General features: G+C 52.7%; 1 protein-coding gene across 3 annotated transcripts in view; it reads right to left on the reverse strand.

The window, feature by feature from the left end:
- Positions 1 to 18922, reverse strand: part of LOC140405436 (tensin-2-like) — a 377445-nt gene that overhangs the window by 157999 nt on the left and 200524 nt on the right. For all 3 annotated transcript variants that reach the window (XM_072493844.1, XM_072493845.1, XM_072493847.1), the window contains exon 4: positions 12749 to 12793. In XM_072493844.1, coding sequence (XP_072349945.1) covers positions 12749 to 12793 — 45 coding nt within the window. The remainder of the gene's footprint in view (positions 1 to 12748; positions 12794 to 18922) is intronic.

The raw sequence follows: 18922 nt of genomic DNA on the forward strand, positions 1-18922 counted from the left end.
CCACCATCACCTCACCGCTTCCTTCTACCCATCTACCCCATCAACTGGTACCCCTGCCCCCACCATCACCTCACCGCTTTCTTCTACCCCTCCCCATCTATCCCATCAACTGGTACCCCTGCCCCCACCATCACCTCACCGCTTCCTCCTACCCCCCATCTACCCCATCAACTGGTACCCCTGCGCCCACCATCACCTCACCGCTTCCTTCTACCTCCCCATCTACCCCATCAACTGGTACCCCTGCCCCCACCATCACCTCACCGCTTCCTTCTACCCATCTACCACATCAACAGGGACCCCTGCGCCCCCATCACCTCACCGCTTCCTTCTACCTCCCCATCTATCCCATCAACTGGTACCCCTGCGCCCCCATCACCTCACCGCTTCCTCCTACCCCCCATCTACCCCATCAACTGGTACCCCTGCGCCCCCATCACCTCACCGCTTCCTCCTACCCCCCATCTACCCCATCAACTGGTACCCCTGCGCCCCCATCACCTCACCGCTTCCTTCCACCTCCCCATCTACCCCATGAACTGGTACCCCTGCCCCCACCATCACCTCACCCCTTCCTTCTACCTCCCCACCTACCCCATCAACTGGTACCTCTGCCCCCACCATCACCTCACCGCTTCCTTCTACCTCCCCATCTACCCCATCAACTGGTACCCCTGCCCCCATCACCTCACCGCTTCCTTCTACCCCCCATCTACCCCATCAACTGGTACCCCTGCCCCCACCATCACCTCACCGCTTCCTCCTACCTCCCCATCTACCCCATCAACTGGTACCCCTGCCCCCACCATCACCTCACCGCTTCCTCCTACCTCCCCATCTACCCCATCAACTGGTACCCTTGCCCCCACCATCACCTCACCCCTTCCTTCTACCTCCCCATCTACCCCATCAACTGGTACCCCTGCCCCCACCATCACCTCACTGCTTCCTTCTACCCCCCATCTACCCCATCAACTGGTACCCCTGCCCCCACCATCACCTCACCGCTTCCTTCTACCCATCTACCCTATCAACTGGTACCCCTGCCCCCATCACCTCACCGCTTCCTTCTACCCCCCATCTACCCCATCAACTGGTACCCCTGCCCCCACCATCACCTCACCGCTTCCTCCTACCTCCCCATCTACCCCATCAACTGGTACCCCTGCCCCCACCATCACCTCACCGCTTCCTTCTACCCCCCATCTACCCCATCAACTGGTACCCCTGCCCCCACCATCACTTCACCGCTTCCTTCTACCTCCCCATCTACCCCATCAACTGGTACCCCTGCCCCCACCATCACCTCACCGCTTCCTTCTACCCCCCATCTACCCCATCAACTGGTACCCCTGCCCCCACCATCACCTCACCGCTTCCTTCTACCCCCCATCTACCCCATCAACTGGTACCCCTGCCCCCACCATCACCTCACCGCTTCCTTCTACCTCCCCAGCTACCCCATTAACTGGTACCACTGCGCCCCCATCACCTCACCGCTTCCTTCTACCTCCCCATCTACCCCATCAACTGGTACCCCTGCGCCCCCATCACCTCACCGCTTCCTTCTACCCCCCATCTACCCCATCAACTGGTACCCCTGCCCCCACCATCACCTCACCGCTTCCTCCTACCCCCCATCTACCCCATCAACTGGTACCCCTGCGCCCACCATCACCTCACCGCTTCCTCCTACCTCCCCATCTACCCCATCAACTGGGACCCCTGCGCCCACCATCACCTCACCCCTTCCTTCTACCTCCCCATCTACCCCATCAACTGGTACCCCTGCGCCCACCATCACCTCACCGCTTCCTCCTACCTCCCCATCTACCCCATCAACTGGGACCCCTGCGCCCACCATCACCTCACCCCTTCCTTCTACCTCCCCATCTACCCCATCAACTGGTACCCCTGCCCCCACCATCACCTCACCCCTTCCTTCTACCTCCCCATCTACCCCATCAACTGGTACCCCTGCCCCCACCATCACCTCACCACTTCCTTCTACCTCCCCATCTATCCCATCAACTGGTACCCCTGCCCCCACCATCACCTCACCGCTTCCTCGTACCCCCCATCTACCCCATCAACTGGTAGCCCTGCGCCCACCATCACCTCACCCCTTCCTTCTACCCCCCATCTACCCCATCAACTGGTACCCCTGCGCCCCCATCACCTCACCGCTTCCTCCTACCCCCCATCTACCCCATCAACTGGTACCCCTGCCCCCACCATCACCTCACCGCTTCCTTCTACCCATCTACCCCATCAACTGGTACCCCTGCCCCCACCATCACCTCACCGCTTTCTTCTACCCCTCCCCATCTATCCCATCAACTGGTACCCCTGCCCCCACCATCACCTCACCGCTTCCTCCTACCCCCCATCTACCACATCAACTGGGACCCCTGCGCCCCCATCACCTCACCGCTTCCTTCTACCTCCCCATCTATCCCATCAACTGGTACCCCTGCCCCCACCATCACCTCACCGCTTCCTTCTACCTCCCATCTACCCCATCAACTGGTACCCCTGCCCCCACCATCACCTCACCGCTTCCTTCTACCCCCATCTACCCCATCAACTGGTACCCCTGCCCCCACCATCACCTCACCGCTTCCTTCTACCCCCCATCTACCCCATCAACTGGTACCCCTGCCCCCACCATCACCTCACCACTTCCTCCTACCTCCCCATCTACCCCATCAACTGGTACCCCTGCCCCCACCATCACCTCACCGCTTCCTTATACCCCCCATCTACCGGTACCCCTGCCCCCACCATCACCTCACCGCTTCCTCCTACCTCCCCATCTGCCCCATCAACTGGTACCCCTGCGCCCACATCACCTCACCGCTTCCTTCCACCTCCCATCTACCCCATCAACTGGTACCCCTGCCCCCACCATCACCTCACCGCTTCCTTCTACCCCCTATCTACCCCATCAACTGGTACCCATGCCCCCACCATCACCTCACCGCTTCCTTCTACCCCCCATCTACCCCATCAACTGGTACCCCTGCGTCCACCATCACCTCACCGCTTCCTTCTACCCCCCATCTACCCCATCAACTGGTACCCCTGCCCCCACCATCACCTCACCGCTTCCTCATACCTCCCCATCTACCCCATCAACTGGTACCCCCGCCCCCACCATCACCTCACCGCTTCCTTCTACCCATCTAACCCATCAACTGGTACCCCTGCCCCCACCATCAACTCACCCCTTCCTTCTACCTCCCCATCTACCCCATCAACTGGTACCCCTGCGCCCAACATCACCTCACCGCTTCCTTCTACCCCCCATCTACCCCATCAACTGGTACCCCTGCACCCACCATCACCTCATCGCTTCCTTCTACCCCCCATCTACCCCATCAACTGGTACCTCTGCCCCCACCATCACCTCACCGCTTCCTCCTACCTCCCCATCTACCCCATCAACTGGTACCCCTGCCCCCATCACCTCACCGCTTCCTTCTACCCATCTACCCCATCAACTGGTACCCCTGCCCCCATCACCTCACCGCTTCCTTCTACCCCCCCATCTACCCCATCAACTGGTACCCCTGCCCCCACCATCACCTCACCGCTTCCTTCTACCTCCCCATCTACCCCATCAACTGGTACCCCTGCCCCCACCATCACCTCACCCCTTCCTTCTACCTCCCCATCTACCCCATCAACTGGTACCCCTGCCCCCACCATCACCTCACCGCTTCCTTCTACCCCCGATCTACCCCATCAACTGGTACCCCTGCCCCCACCATCACCTCACCGCTTCCTCCTACCTCCCCATCTACCCCATCAACTGGTACCCCTGCCCCCACCATCACCTCACCGCTTCCTTCTACCCCCCATCTACCCCATCAACTGGTACCCCTGCACCCACCATCACCTCACCGCTTCCTTCTACCCCCTATCTACCCCATCAACTGGTACCCCTGCCCCCACCATCACCTCACCGCTTCCTTCTACCCCCCATCTACCCCATCAACTGGTACCCCTGCGTCCACCATCACCTCACCGCTTCCTTCTACCCCCCATCTACCCCATCAACTGGTACCCCTGCCCCCACCATCACCTCACCGCTTCCTCATACCTCCCCATCTACCCCATCAACTGGTACCCCCGCCCCCACCATCACCTCACCGCTTCCTTCTACCCATCTACCCCATCAACTGGTACCCCTGCCCCCACCATCAACTCACCCCTTCCTTCTACCTCCCCATCTACCCCATCAACTGGTACCCCTGCGCCCAACATCACCTCACCGCTTCCTTCTACCCCCCATCTACCCCATCAACTGGTACCCCTGCACCCACCATCACCTCACCGCTTCCTTCTACCCCCGATCTACCCCATCAACTGGTACCCCTGCCCCCACCATCACCTCACCGCTTCCTCCTACCTCCCCATCTACCCCATCAACTGGTACCCCTGCCCCCACCATCACCTCACCGCTTCCTTCTACCCCCCATCTACCCCATCAACTGGTACCCCTGCACCCACCATCACCTCACCGCTTCCTTCTACCCCCCATCTACCCCATCAACTGGTACCTCTGCCCCCACCATCACCTCACCGCTTCCTCCTACCTCCCCATCTACCCCATCAACTGGTACCCCTGCCCCCATCACCTCACCGCTTCCTTCTACCCATCTACCCCATCAACTGGTACCCCTGCCCCCATCACCTCACCGCTTCCTTCTACCCCCCCATCTACCCCATCAACTGGTACCCCTGCCCCCACCATCACCTCACCGCTTCCTTCTACCTCCCCATCTACCCCATCAACTGGTACCCCTGCCCCCACCATCACCTCACCCCTTCCTTCTACCTCCCCATCTACCCCATCAACTGGTACCCCTGCCCCCACCATCACCTCACCGCTTCCTTCTACCCCCGATCTACCCCATCAACTGGTACCCCTGCCCCCACCATCACCTCACCGCTTCCTCCTACCTCCCCATCTACCCCATCAACTGGTACCCCTGCCCCCACCATCACCTCACCGCTTCCTTCTACCCCCCATCTACCCCATCAACTGGTACCCCTGCACCCACCATCACCTCACCGCTTCCTTCTACCCCCCATCTACCCCATCAACTGGTACCTCTGCCCCCACCATCACCTCACCGCTTCCTCCTACCTCCCCATCTACCCCATCAACTGGTACCCCTGCCCCCACCATCACCTCACCGCTTCCTTCTACCTCCCCAGCTACCCCATCAACTGGTACCCCTGCCCCCATCACCTCACCGCTTCCTTCTACCCATCTACCCCATCAACTGGTACCCCTGCCCCCATCACCTCACCGCTTCCTTCTACCCCCCCATCTACCCCATCAACTGGTACCCCTGCCCCCACCATCACCTCACCGCTTCCTTCTACCTCCCCATCTACCCCATCAACTGGTACCCCTGCCCCCACCATCACCTCACCCCTTCCTTCTACCTCCCCATCTACCCCATCAACTGGTACCCCTGCCCCCACCATCACCTCACCGCTTCCTCCTACCTCCCCATCTACCCCATCAACTGGTACCCCTGCCCCCACCATCACCTCACCCCTTCCTTCTACCTCCCCATCTACCCCATCAACTGGTACCCCTGCCCCCACCATCACCTTACCCCTTCCTTCTACCTCCCCATCTACCCCATTAACTCAACCGGAGTCCATTAGCACCGTCCCTGCGCCGTCACCCTGTCCGGGACCCTGTTGTGAGGATGACGTGCTCCCGGACGTCTTGCCGCCAGCGCCGACACTGCGGCGTTCACAGCGGACAATACTCCCTCCTGTGAGACTGAACCTGTGAGTCCACTTCACCCCCGCCGGACTTTTTTTTAACAGGGGGTGAATGTGGTGAGCCACGTATGGCTGTTGTATATATTATTGTATTTACTCACTGTAACTGTTGTTGTGTTGATGTTGTTGTTGGCCCCGCCCCTCTGAGTAGGAATATAACCCATCGATCCGGGACAGCCTCTCAGTGCGGGAGGAGCTACTGGTGGGAACATTCTAGTTGATTCAAACCACAGTTATTGTTAACTACCGTTTCGACTGGATTGATTGGTATCAATGGCGCTGGAGTGGTTCACGCCGCTGCAGCCTCCTTTCTCGGTGCCAAATGGGCGCCGCGCTAACCTGCGCATGCGCAGTTGGGCCGCGCCAACCTGCGCATGCGCGGGGCACTTCTTCAGCGCGCCGGCGCTGACTCAACATGGCGTTGGTGTTCAGGGGCCGGCCGCGCAAGGAACTAGGCCCGCGGGGGTGAAGAGGCCGGCCCGCCGATTGGTGGGCCCCGATCGCGGGCCAGACCCCATCGGAGGTCTCCCCGGTGAAGGAGCCCCCCACAGGCCACCCCCCCCCCCCGACTGTTCGCGCAGAGTTCCCGCCGGCAGCGACCAGGGATGAACTCTGGCCTGGCCGCTCGGCCCATTCGGGCCGGAGAATCGGCGGCCCTGCCGATTCCAGCGGCGCGCCAAACGCGCCAGTGCAAATGCCGCCAATTCTCCGCACCTCGGAGAATCGCGCGCCGGCATCCGGGCGTCGTGGCGCGGTTGCGGCGATTCTCTGGCACGGTGCGGGGCTCGGAGAATCGCCCCCTTTTACTTGCAACCAGCTGGATTGGCTGCAAGCTACTGCAGCCATTTTAACCTCCCACTCTGTTTCTGCTGTGCAGGCAGGGTTAAAATTGGCCCTACAGCATTTGAGAGATTAAAGCCGGACAGAAATCAGTCAACTCAGGGTGACAGGAAGATGATGGGGGCTGGAACAGCTTATTTATTGTCAAACAACCAGATGCAGCTGAAGCCAGCTTTTAATTATATTTAATTTTGAGAGAAAGCAGCTTTTAATTACAGATAACGATGATGTACACAGAATTGGCTGCTTTTGTAAATAAGAGAAAGGATACAGTACCTGTCATTTAATTGCTTTATGAATAACCTGTTTAACTCTGTTGACGTTTTCCCACCATCATTTCCACTGTAAACAGACCTCGGCTGATCAAATATATTTATGTACACAATCTGCTTCTCTTCCTCAAATTCTCGCCTGTTGCTTGCGTATTCTGCCACACTTCAGTCCTGTTGCTTCTAATTAAACTCCCCCCCCCCCCCCCCCCATTAAACTGACAGAGCAGAATGCAATGTTTAAAAGGTAAAAATGAAAGACGATACAATAGTTAAGCCTCGTCAAGGCTTAAGGTATTAGCTGTTCCAGTTAAATTACGACCCTTTCTTGTACTGAAAGCAACAGGTCAAATAGGTTCATTTCTCAACCGTGTACGAGGGCAGAGTTACGAAAAGTGATCATATTCAACAAAAAGTAACCCGCATGACCAAAACAAAACTGAAATAAATGTAAAATGTAAGTAAATTAGAAAGTGAGATGCTTAACAATGATTTCAAATTCTGAGGCCCACACTCCCCACTTCCCTATGCTACACGTGGGTTCCCATACGTTTCGGCTAGAACGTAAATGGTGTACCATCCACAACACAGGATGGAGCAATTGGGACCTTGTTTGAGTTCCACTCATTCAACTGGGGCCTTGAAGCAACAAGCAACTTCTTCTGAGTCGCAAACACTCACAATATAGACAACAAATACACTGCGACTATGGAGATTGAGGATTAGATACAGCTGATATTATTACATCTCTGTTTGTATCTACCCCTCTACAATGGAGATGAATTTGAGAGGTTTTTGCCCCCCCCCCCCCCCCCCGACCTCCGTGCCCAGGACTGAAATGCAAATGCCGCTAGCTGGCAGTTAAGCCTTAAGGAAGGTCACCTCCTGCTTTCGGTATCTGACTGTCAATGCAGATGGCACAGAGAATGGAAACATTATGCTTGTGGAGTGGGCAGCTGCTGTTTAGAGGTTTTTGTTAAGCCGTTCCTAATCTCTGAAGTGTGCTCTCACTAAAAATGGGAATGTTACTGCAGGGTTGCATGGGATGGAAGTTCACTATGCAGGTTCAAAGCGAGATAGCTGCTTCCTGATCCAAATAAGTTCAAAGTTTGGAAAGGAAACTGCGACTGGAAAAGGGCCGTGGGCTTTCAGAGCACACCTGAACACGTGCAGTATACGCTGTTCGTTAAACTTCAAATTGAAAGTCAAATTCAAAGCTCTGTCCCCGTTTTTAACTGGGTCAGGCTAACATGGGTTAAAGTAGGGCTAACTGGATTGGAAAGATCACCTGCTCCATTCGCCTGTCCCTCTGTTTTGTTCTGTAGTAATGTCGTAAAACTTCACAGGAGCGCCATTTGACACCAAGCAAGGTGAGGAGATATCAAGACAGATGAAGGATGGAGGCTTTAAGGCAGCTTAAAGCAGGGCAGAGAGATTCAGGGAAGGAATTCCAGAGCTTAGGGCCTCAGTGGCGTGTCACCAATAGTGGAGCGATGGAAATCGGGATGTGCGAAGGTCTCGGAGGGTTTTAGGGGGGGAAGTGATTACAGAAAAAGGGAGGGGGGGGTGAGACTAGGGATGGATTTGAAAATAAGGACGGGAATTTTAAAATTGGGGCATTGTCGGACCGGGAGTCAATGTAGGGAAATCAAGGGCTACAGAGATAGGACAGGAAGTGGAGTTGATATAGCCCATCAGCCGTGATCTTCCTGAAAGGCAGTAGAGGATCAAGGGGCTATTTGGTCTCGTCTTGCTCTTATTTCTTATGTAGACAGAATTGTATGCTCATGGAGAGGAGGTGTTCAAAGAAGCAAATATATCACTAAAACAGGCTGACACAGGTCAGATCACAGCTTGAACCGCGCTCAGTTTTTCCTTAGATTTACTCATTCATCGGATGTGGGCCTCGTTGTCTAAGCCAGCATTTATTGCCAATCCCGAGTTGCACTCGAGGGGATAGTAGTGAGCCGCCATCTTGAATGGCTGCAGTGCGTCAATAGTGCATTCTGACTCTAGCCACCAAGCAAGTTACCACACAAATTTGTTCTTTTACTGGAGGTTGCTGCTGATTGCTCCGGGCAATGCCTCTCACCCAAGAACTCCCCAAGTGAGGGAGCCAATACACTTCTTTAAATGGGTCGTCAGAATTGCCATTGAACAAAGTCCAGCAAGGACGGGGTTAATCATGACTGATGCTAATGCTTCACTTTCACGTTGCCAAACTGTACCAGCAGAGTGACAATTTTACCGCTCCCTTTCCCAACTGCAGTCAGACTGCACACAGGCCTTGCTAGTGCAACAAGCTGGATTTGTCTTTGAAAGATCCGGCAGAGACTTGATGGGCTGAAAGGCCTCAGTCTCTATGATTTCTAACCAGATGCTTGCCACATGGGATTCCTGTTACTTGGGTTTGCAAGCCAGTGAGCATGAAGTGACAATGGCTGGATTCTGCCCCATAAATGATTTCATATATTTCTCTCAAGCAAACAAAGCAGCTTTTTGTAAAATGTCCGCCCTGACTTGAATAGATTTCACGGAGATTCAAATTTCCCATTTGAAGTAACACTGGCACTTCCACCAGGCAGTCCTTGCAGAGAATCGGTTTTGGCAAGAGTAATAACCTCCTCTGAAATGAAAATTCAGGCCACTGAGGAAAAGCTTTCCTTTTAAAAAAAAGAGAAACCTAGGTTTGGGGCTGAGGCTAATAGTTTCTACCCTACAGGCTCCAGCTGTCGCTCAATTGGCAGCACTCGCCAAATCAGACGGTTGTGGGTTTGAGTCCCACTCCAGGACTTGAGCACAAACAAATGCAGAGAGTAGAGGTTAAAGGCTGGAGATCAGGGGCGTCATTCTCCGACCCCCCGCCGGGTCGGAGAATGGCCGTTGGCCGCCGTGAATCCCGCCCCCGCCCCCGCCGAAGTCTCCGGTACCGGAGATTGGGCGGGGGCGGGAATCGGGCCGCGCCGGTTGGCGGGACCCCCCGCTGAATTCTCCGGCCCGGATGGGCCGAAGTCCCGCCGATAAATTGCCTGTCCCGCCGACGTAAATCAAACCTGGTATTTACCGGCGGGACCAGGCGGCGTGGGCGGGCTCCGGGGTCCTAGGGGGGGGCACGGGGCGATCTGACCCCGGGGGGTGCCCCCACGGTGGCCTGGCCCGCGATCGGGGCCCACCGATCCGCGGGCGGGCCTGTGCCGTGGGGGCACTCTTTCCCTTCCGCCTCCGCTACGGCCTCCACCATGGCGGAGGCGGAAGAGACTCTCCCCACTGCGCATGCGCGGGAAACTGACAGCGGCCGCTGACGCTCCCGCGCATGCGCCGGGAAACTGACAGCGGCCGCTGACGTTCCCGCGCATGCGCCGCATTTCCGCGCCAGCTGGCGGGGCAACAAATGCCATTTCCGCCAGCTGGCGGGGCAGAAATCCCTCCGGCGCCGGCCTAGCCCCTCAATGTTGGGGCTAGGCCACCAAAGATGCGGAGCATTCCGCACCTTTGGGCCGGCGCGATGCCCGTCTGATTGGCGCCGTCTTTGGCGCCAGTCGGCGGACATCCCGCTGTTGGGGGAGAATTTCGCTCCAGGAAAGAATCACTGGGCAGATCAACTCTCCAGTATTCAACCACTGCACAGGACTGGGCCAGTATATCATGACATTTCTCTTGACCTTTTTGGAAAATGTCTGTCATTTACAGCACAGAAACAGGCTTTTCTGGCCCTTACTGGTGTTTAAGCCCCACGTGAGCCACCATCCACCCTTCACCTTAATCCATTCATCTATCTATCTATTCCTTTCTCCCTCATGAACGTGTCCAGCTTCTCCTTAAAGACTTGTTCATCTCTTTAGAAAATGAGTGTTTTATGTTCAAAATGTGGGTGTGATTAAAATGGATGTGTCTTTAGTTTGACCTACGCTCCTCAGGTTGTGTCGAACAAAATCTTTAAAGCTGGATGTACTGCTCATCATGCTGGCTTTGTACTTGGCCTCCTTAACTTGTGGCGCAGTGAGCTTTTCCAAACTGTTTAACTATACTAATTTAATAGAGAGTCTCCTTATGGATGTTGGGATAGTCCTGGCTCCATTGTCTTCTCTTTCCCTTAAAGTGTAGAGAAAACAAAGATCATAAGGCCATAAGAAATAGGAGCAGGATTAGGCCTTTGAGCCTGGACCACCATTTAACAAGATCCTGGCTGATCTAACACTCACTGTATCGCTCCGTAACCCTTAGTTCTCTTATTGATTAAAACCTATCAAGCTCAGCCTTGAAAATGTTCAAGGACTCGGTCTCCTACAGCTCCCTGGGGTAAAGAAGTCCAAAGATTCACAACTCTTCGAGAGAAGAAATTCCTCCTCAAATCCCTCTTAAACGAGCACCCCCTTATTCTGCGACTATGCCCTCTGGTCCTACACTCTCCCATGAGTGGAAACATTCTCCCAACATTTACCCTGTCTAAGCCCCTAAGAATCTTATGGGTGCGATTTAGTCCCACAGCGAGCGTGTTTAGTCGCGTGTTTCCCGGCGCTCAGCAAGGCCGCATACAGCCCCATTTTCTGCACTGAGGAGCCCCGCTCACCAGAACTCCTCAGTGTAACAAGAGATGGCGTCCCGATGTCTGGAACCCCTGACGTGACCCCCGACTCCCCCAAGCCCCAGCTCACTTTGAGGGGGTCCCCGGGCCCCCTCACCGCCCCACTGCCCCTGCACCAGGTGGCACTAGCAGTGTCAGGGCACCACACTGCCCAAAGGGCAAGCACCTGGAGGCCTCCAATCTCCTGGGAGACTCCCACGAGCGCAGTTGCATCTGGTCCCCGTTTGTGGAGACCAGTACTGAACGGCACTCGCCCGAGATCTCCGAGACGAAGGGGATAGATCCCAACACCTCGGGAAACTGCACAGTAAAGTGAGACTAGCTGTCTCACTCTAATATGCAAATTTCCCAAAACGTGATCCCGCCCATAATGGACGTTGGATCTTGCGAGACGTTGTGAGCTGGTAGATCACGGGAGCGGGGTCTCACGGCTTCTATTGGCTATATTGCGCCGCAGGGCTTTTCAGGCACAACATGGCCGTTCAATCGCACCCATATGTTTCATTTAAAGATGCAGCGAGTGAAATAAAAGGTAACCAAGCTAGGTGGTAAGAGAGCTTATTGCAACATCACCTGGCTGTCACTGTAGCCTATGTTACAGGCCCAACTTGTTGACTTTAACTGTGTTTATATATCTGTTAAGAGCCGATGCCTTATCTTAATAATAATAATAATCGCTTATTGTCACAAGTAGGCTTCAATGAAGGTACTGTGAAAAGCCCCTAGTAAGGGACCTCTTGTAAGGGAAACAAGAGTCCCCACCGAGTTTGGTCGAAACAAAAATGTACTTTTTTTTACAACAAACTATCATTTACAGCTCCAGTAGTTCCCTACTGGGTCTTCACTAGTCGGTGCCTTACTGGCCAACTCTATTTGTACAAAGCCAGGTATTGTTAAGGGTCCCCGCCCGCTTATCAGGGAGCCCGTATTCTGCAAGGTCCATGGGGTAGTTAATCATCCCGACCATGTAAGACCCGATATCACTACTGCAAATCCCCCACTCGCCCAGTGCTGATCAGTTTGAGAATCACTGATTAAATGTCAGGCAGACGGTAGCTAATGCAGCCAAACGTTACCATGGACACAAGAGGGGCTCTACCTTCAACCCTCGTGTAACACAAGTAGGAACAACAAGACAGAGATTAATTGCTGAGATGAAATTCTCAGATAAGCACCTGCTCACATGATCTAGGTCATGCATGGTTTTGTCTATGTTGCGAGCAGACACTGCCAGGGTACTTACAAGTTCCAGGCTCCGTGGGGCTGGGGGTACACAGATGGTCATTACCTGCAAATCACACAAAAAAAAAGCAACGGTCAAGATCATTTGGAAATCCATTTATGATGAAAATAGCTGGGTAACAAGCTCATTTTGCTTTTCCAAACACCAGCTCTTCCCAAATTCTGCGCATAGATGGAACTACAGGAAGTGTTCCCCCTCCCTGACTGGCACAGCATGAGCGTCATTGAGCCCTTGTATAATTGACCTTGCCCTTGTATCCCTTAATTAGTAAGTACTTTGGGGTGTGTGGGGACGCAGGACTAGGACTGATGCAGGCAAACTGGAAACATTACTTGGTGCACATTTCCTTTACTTCGAACTGGGAGACACCCTTCAGGACCTCACCCAACTGTGAGCCTTGGCACTGTGCCTTGGCACACTATGCTGCCAAGGGCATCACAGCCACCTTCATCCTTCCTTTACCCAATATGGGCAGGAGTAGGAATCCTGGCTAACCATCCCGCTCCAATCCATGACACCAACAGTAGCCGCCAGCCTTGCCACAACAACATTGTACATTCATATAGCAGCTTCCAAAAAATTTCCAAAGGTGTTTCACAGGAACATTATAAAACAAAATTTAACACTGATCCGCATACAGAGACGGATGAGGTCCGATGACCAGAAGCTTTGTCAAAGAGACAGGTTTTAAAGAGTGTCTTAAATGAGGCGAGCGAGGTGGAGAGGTTTAGGGAGGGAATTCCAGAGCTTAGGGAGCAGAAGGCACCAGGGATGGAGAAATTATAATTAGGAATGCACAAGAGGCCAAATGGGGGGGGGGGGGGTGGGGGGGGGGGACGGACGACGACATGGAGGGATTTGAAAACAAGGATGAGAATTTAAAATCAAGTCATTGCTCGACTGGGAGCCAATGTCAGCGAGCACAGAGGGTGATTGGGGAATGGGGCTCGGTGTGAGTAAGACACGGGCAGTAGAGTTTTGATGACCTCATGTTTATGGAGGGTAGAATGTGGGTGACCAGTCAGCAGTGTGTTGGAATCGCCGAGTCTAAAGGTAACAAACGGCTGAATGAGCTGAGACAGGGGGCGGAGACCAGTGGTATTAGAGGTGGAAATAGGTAGTCTCAACGGTGGAAGAAATATGCCACCAGCTGACTTGGCACAGCCTGGGAATGCCTGGAAATAACTGCAAGTGATAAGTGATATTATCATGGGAATGTTTAATGCACTGGGACCAAATTCCTCTTCCACTTTCAACAGCCGGGTCATTTAAAATGGTTTATGCCTCTGCTAAAATAGCAGAGACACAATTTGATCTGAATGCAGCTTGTCACTGCAATCCTGAATTCTTAACAATGGTGTTAGTTAATCATTCCTCTCATAGGAAAGTTCCAGATTACATTAACATTGATATACAGAAACAGTTCATTCAGTCCAACCGCTCTGTGACATTGTCTATGCTCCACTCAAGCCTCTTCATCTAAACCCATCCGCAGGTCCTTCTAAGTCCTTGCTTCTGAGCTAATCATAGCAATGAGTTTAGTGAAATAAATCAAAGATTTTTGGATGGTCATTTGGGTGATATATGGGACTAAATATCGGAAAGTGCCCATCCTAAAATGCACATGTATAAAGCCAAGTGCAACCAACTTAGGGGCAGACAAGGGCGGCATGGTGTCTCAGACAATAAATAGCATTGCTGCCTCATGGCACCAGGTCACTGTCCGTGTGGAGTTTGCACATTCTCCCCGCGTTTGCGTGGGTCTCTCTCCCACAACCCAAAGATGTGCAGGGTAGGTGGATTGGCCCCTTCATTGGAAAAAGAAAATTGAGTACTCCAAATTTATATTTAATATTTTTTAAATTTAGGGGCCAATCAGAATGCCAATGAGAGTCCCTGAGTAGGTGGCACTCAGAGTGGCAGCAGTGACACTGAAACTGGCACTGAAAATGCCACAGGGACTCCTTGGGAGTCTTTAGGCTGATATTACTCAGTCTCTGTTCTATGGAATAATCTCTGCCTAATGAAAACCCACTTTGGCCCGTGTGTTCTGCTGGTGGCTGAGCACTGTGCAAAATTGTTTCTTTTGAACACCTCAATTAAATTAAATCTCCCCTTGGCCTTCTGTCTCTAAAGAGAGGAATCTCAGCTTCTCAGGTAACTGAAGTCTCTCAGCTCTGGTACCATTCGATATTCTACATGCAACCCGTATGGATAAATCCCCAGATTTCATTGCAGGTTTTTGATCAACTTGGGTAGTTTAACCCAAAGCAACTCAATTCCAGTTGTAGCTGGTAGAATATCCACCTTGTATGCCATAACATTGTACAAATGACCAAGGGCAAAATGTCTGGCATTTTCTGAACAGCCAGATTACTGCTTTTAAACAGCAGAGCTTTCTGCTTGTACAATCAGCAGCTACAATTAGCAGACATCATCCAGGAACTGACCATCCTATCCCAATTTTCAACGTTCCTGAAAAACAACGTTCCAACTAGAAGTGGCAATTCAACTCCAAGTGACCTCGGGCTGAGTTTACTCCCAGACTTAACATTTGACCATGAGCAATGCCACAGGAGATCTCAGACTGATCTGACACCTAATTTTCCCACAGTGAATAACAAGTAGCATAACTAAAAGACTTCATGGAGTATTGTGCGACACAGTTATTGCTTTCAATCAAGGTTGACAATCTGGCTGCACTGTCAGAGATGTCGGGCGTGATTCAACTAATTGGCAACAAAGTCCCATAGCGAGTGCGTTTAGCCGTGTGTTTCATGCCGACTCGCATTGTATAAGAGGCCTCAGCGGGAAACGTGCGGTTGAGGCCTCACATAGCCCCGTTTTGTACACTGGGGAGCTCCGGCGAGCTCCCCAGTGTACAATATAGTGAGAGATAGGGACACCATCACCATGTCTCCCCCGAAGTGGCCCTGACCTTCCCCCCAGTCCAAACAGACTATGAGAGGGTGGAGGGTCCCCGGCACCCCCCAACACCCATGCAGAGCACCCCCAGCCCAATCGCACACACACAAAAAATACCAGCTTGGCACTGCCCATGTCGGCTGGCAGTGCAACCGGGGCACCTTTATAGTGCTAGGCTGGCACCCAGGTGGCACTGCCAGGGTGCCCAGGTGACAGCACCACCCTGCCCAAAGGCCATGCAGCTGGGGGCCTCCGATCCCCTTGGAGGCCTCCATGAGTGCTATTCCGTCTGGTCCCAGTTTGTGGAGACCAGTGCTGATTGACGCTCGCCCAAGGTTTCTGAGGTGAAGGGGATGAATCCCAAAGCCTCGGGTACCTCGGGGATCTGTACATTAGAGAGAGACTAGCAGTCTCGCTCCAATATGCAGATTTGCCAAAACGTGATCCCGCCCATTTACATCGCAATGTCTCGCGAGATTGAGTTGGATCTCACAAGGCGTTGCGAGCCAGGTAGATCCCGGAAGCGGGGTGTCCCGACTTTTATCAGCCGTGCTGCGCCGTGGCGAGCTGCTTTTCAGGCGCAACGTGGCCATTGGATCATGCCAGTCATCTGTTAGCTGAGATGTTACACTGAGTTCCTGTCTGCTCTCAGGGGTGGATGTAAAAGATTCCATGACATTATTTTGAAGATGAGCAGGGGAGTTCTCCCTGGTGTCCTGGCCAGTTTTTATCCCTCAACCAACATCGCTAAAATTGATTATCTGACCACTATCACATCGCTGCTTGTGGGACCTTGCTATTCACAGATTGACTGATGTGTTTCCTGTATTAGAACAGTGATTACACTTAAAAGGGACATCAATAATTTTTTCCCCATAATGCTTAGAGCAGCTAAGCCAGAACATTGTCAGTTATGAGTCACATGTCACCTTGCTTGTGAAAACAGACTAAAAGGGCACAAACTGCCATCATTTCACGGCCTCCTACATCATCGTGTCATGGTACAAGGAGACTCTCACACCATTTGTGGCTCCATTCTTTTTTTAAATAGAATCTATGATAATCCCTGCAGTGTAGAAGGAGGCCATTTGGCCCTTTGAGTCTGCACCGATCCTCTCAAAGAGCACCCTCCCACTCCCTTGCCCTATCCCTGTAATCTCACCTAACCTGCACATCTTTGAACACTAAGGAGAATTTAGCATTGGCAATCGGCCTAAACCTACACATCTGTGGACCGTGGGAGGAAACCAGAACGCCCGGAGGAAACCCACGCAGACACGGGGAGAATGTACAAACTCTACACAGACAGTCACCCAAGCCGGGAATTGAACCTGGGACCCTGGCGCTGTGAGGCAGCAGTGCTAACTACTGTGCCACCGTGCCACCCCATTAACCAACCGTACTTTCAGAACGCAAACAAGAGTTTCCAAAGGCACTTTTGTTCAAGTTGAGAAGCAAAGACCAAGAACAATAGAAGACGTCAATCACATGGTAGTGGTCCAACCCCATGTTTGGGGTTTCAGCCCCTGCCGATGGGAGTCAGGAAGGAAGATTGAGAGAGATGATGAGCTTCATACGTTTCAAGTCCTGAGAAAAGAACACAATGAAGAAACAAAGCAGGACAAAATGGTGCTGGATGGAACTCTGCCCCGTATACAGATGCCGACAAGCACTACTTATGAATCAGGGCTTCTCTGCTTTTGGTGAATGGTTGTGATCATCAAGGTGAGGGGTAGAGTAAAAACAATTCATTTCCATTCAGAGTGGGCCAACGTTCAGCTTCATTTGGCAAGTTCACTCCAAAACCAATGACCCAGGCATGATGTACCTCGAATATGTTTCTTGTCTGCACTTTGATTTAATTCAATAGGTGCCGAGATGTTTGACAGAATAAACTCTTGTGTTCTGTTTATAGAACCTCAAACATCCATCTCCAGGGCTTTAATAAAACGGAAATTAAGCCCAGACAGAGAGCTCTTTCAGTTACAGTGTGTTATGTCTGACTCTCTCCATCTGACTTGGCTTTCATTCATATCATCATTGAAAGAAGCTCCTTAAAAACTCCTCTCCAGGTAGTCTTTGTTACCTCCAGATTTGACGATTTCAACATGCTCCTGGCTGGTTTCCCATCTTCCACCTCCAGAGATTTCCACTCATCCAAAACTGCCCGCATCCTAGCTCGCACCACATCCTGTTCACCCAGCACCTCAGTGCTCACTGACCTACATTTGACTTCCGGTTGAGCAATGCCTCGATTTAAGATTCTCATCCTTATTTTCAAATCCCTCCAGGTCCTCGCCCCTCCCTATCTCTGTAATCTCCCCCAGCCCCACAACCCTCCGAGATAGCTGTTCTCCTTTATTTCTGGCCTCGTGCGTATTCCTGATTATAATCGCTCCGCAGCTTCTTAGGCCCTATGCTCTGGAATTCCCTCCATACAGCTCACCACCTCACTTTCCCTTTTTTAAGGCCCACCCTTAAACCTGCCTTGTTGTCCAAGCTTTTGGCCATCTGGCCTACCATCTCCTCATGTGGCTCAATGTCAAATGGTGTACAATATTCGCTGCTGTCAAGCGCCTTAGGGGCCATTTCACAACGTTCAAGGTGCTATATAAATGCAAGTTATTGTTGCATGTCTGACGTACATTCGGCATTCAATGGTAATAGAGTCGGAACCTATCCAGGTCAATCACATGAGGGACGGTAAATAGTTAGATATTAGGCAAGGACCAGTTGGCCACAGCAGATGGGCCCCACAACTGAGGAGCCTTTCTCTGGAGGTTTCAAGAATGCTTGGTGTTTGTTGTTGTTTCTGTTCCCGCTCCTAGCGGTGCACAAGGCAGACAGATGTTTCCATCTGTTCTCAGAGTGAGCTTGTCCCTGGAACAGGTCGTTAGTCTGTCGCCAGAGGCTCATAGCTCGAGGGGCGCCACTCCACATCAAGCTGACCAGGAGACTCTCCTGCCCTTACCGCCGTGTGTCATTGGTGTGTTAGAAGGATTTGCAGTTTGACACTCAACCTGTTTGGCCACGTTATGAACGCACCTCCCTTGGCCATGAGGTCCTGGGGTGGGACTTGAACCCAGAGTTTCTGGCTCAGAGGCAGGGACGCGACCCACTGCACCACAAGACCTCTCCGTTTAATTCTGTCCTTTGTGTAGCACCAAACATAGAAATTTAAACCCCTCCAAAAATAGACACGGAAATGAACTGCAGTACATTTTTTAAAGGGGTCCTCCTGCCAAGCTC

Source organism: Scyliorhinus torazame, chromosome X (assembly GCF_047496885.1).
Source record: "Scyliorhinus torazame isolate Kashiwa2021f chromosome X, sScyTor2.1, whole genome shotgun sequence".
In the NCBI taxonomy this organism is placed as follows: domain Eukaryota; kingdom Metazoa; phylum Chordata; class Chondrichthyes; order Carcharhiniformes; family Scyliorhinidae; genus Scyliorhinus; species Scyliorhinus torazame.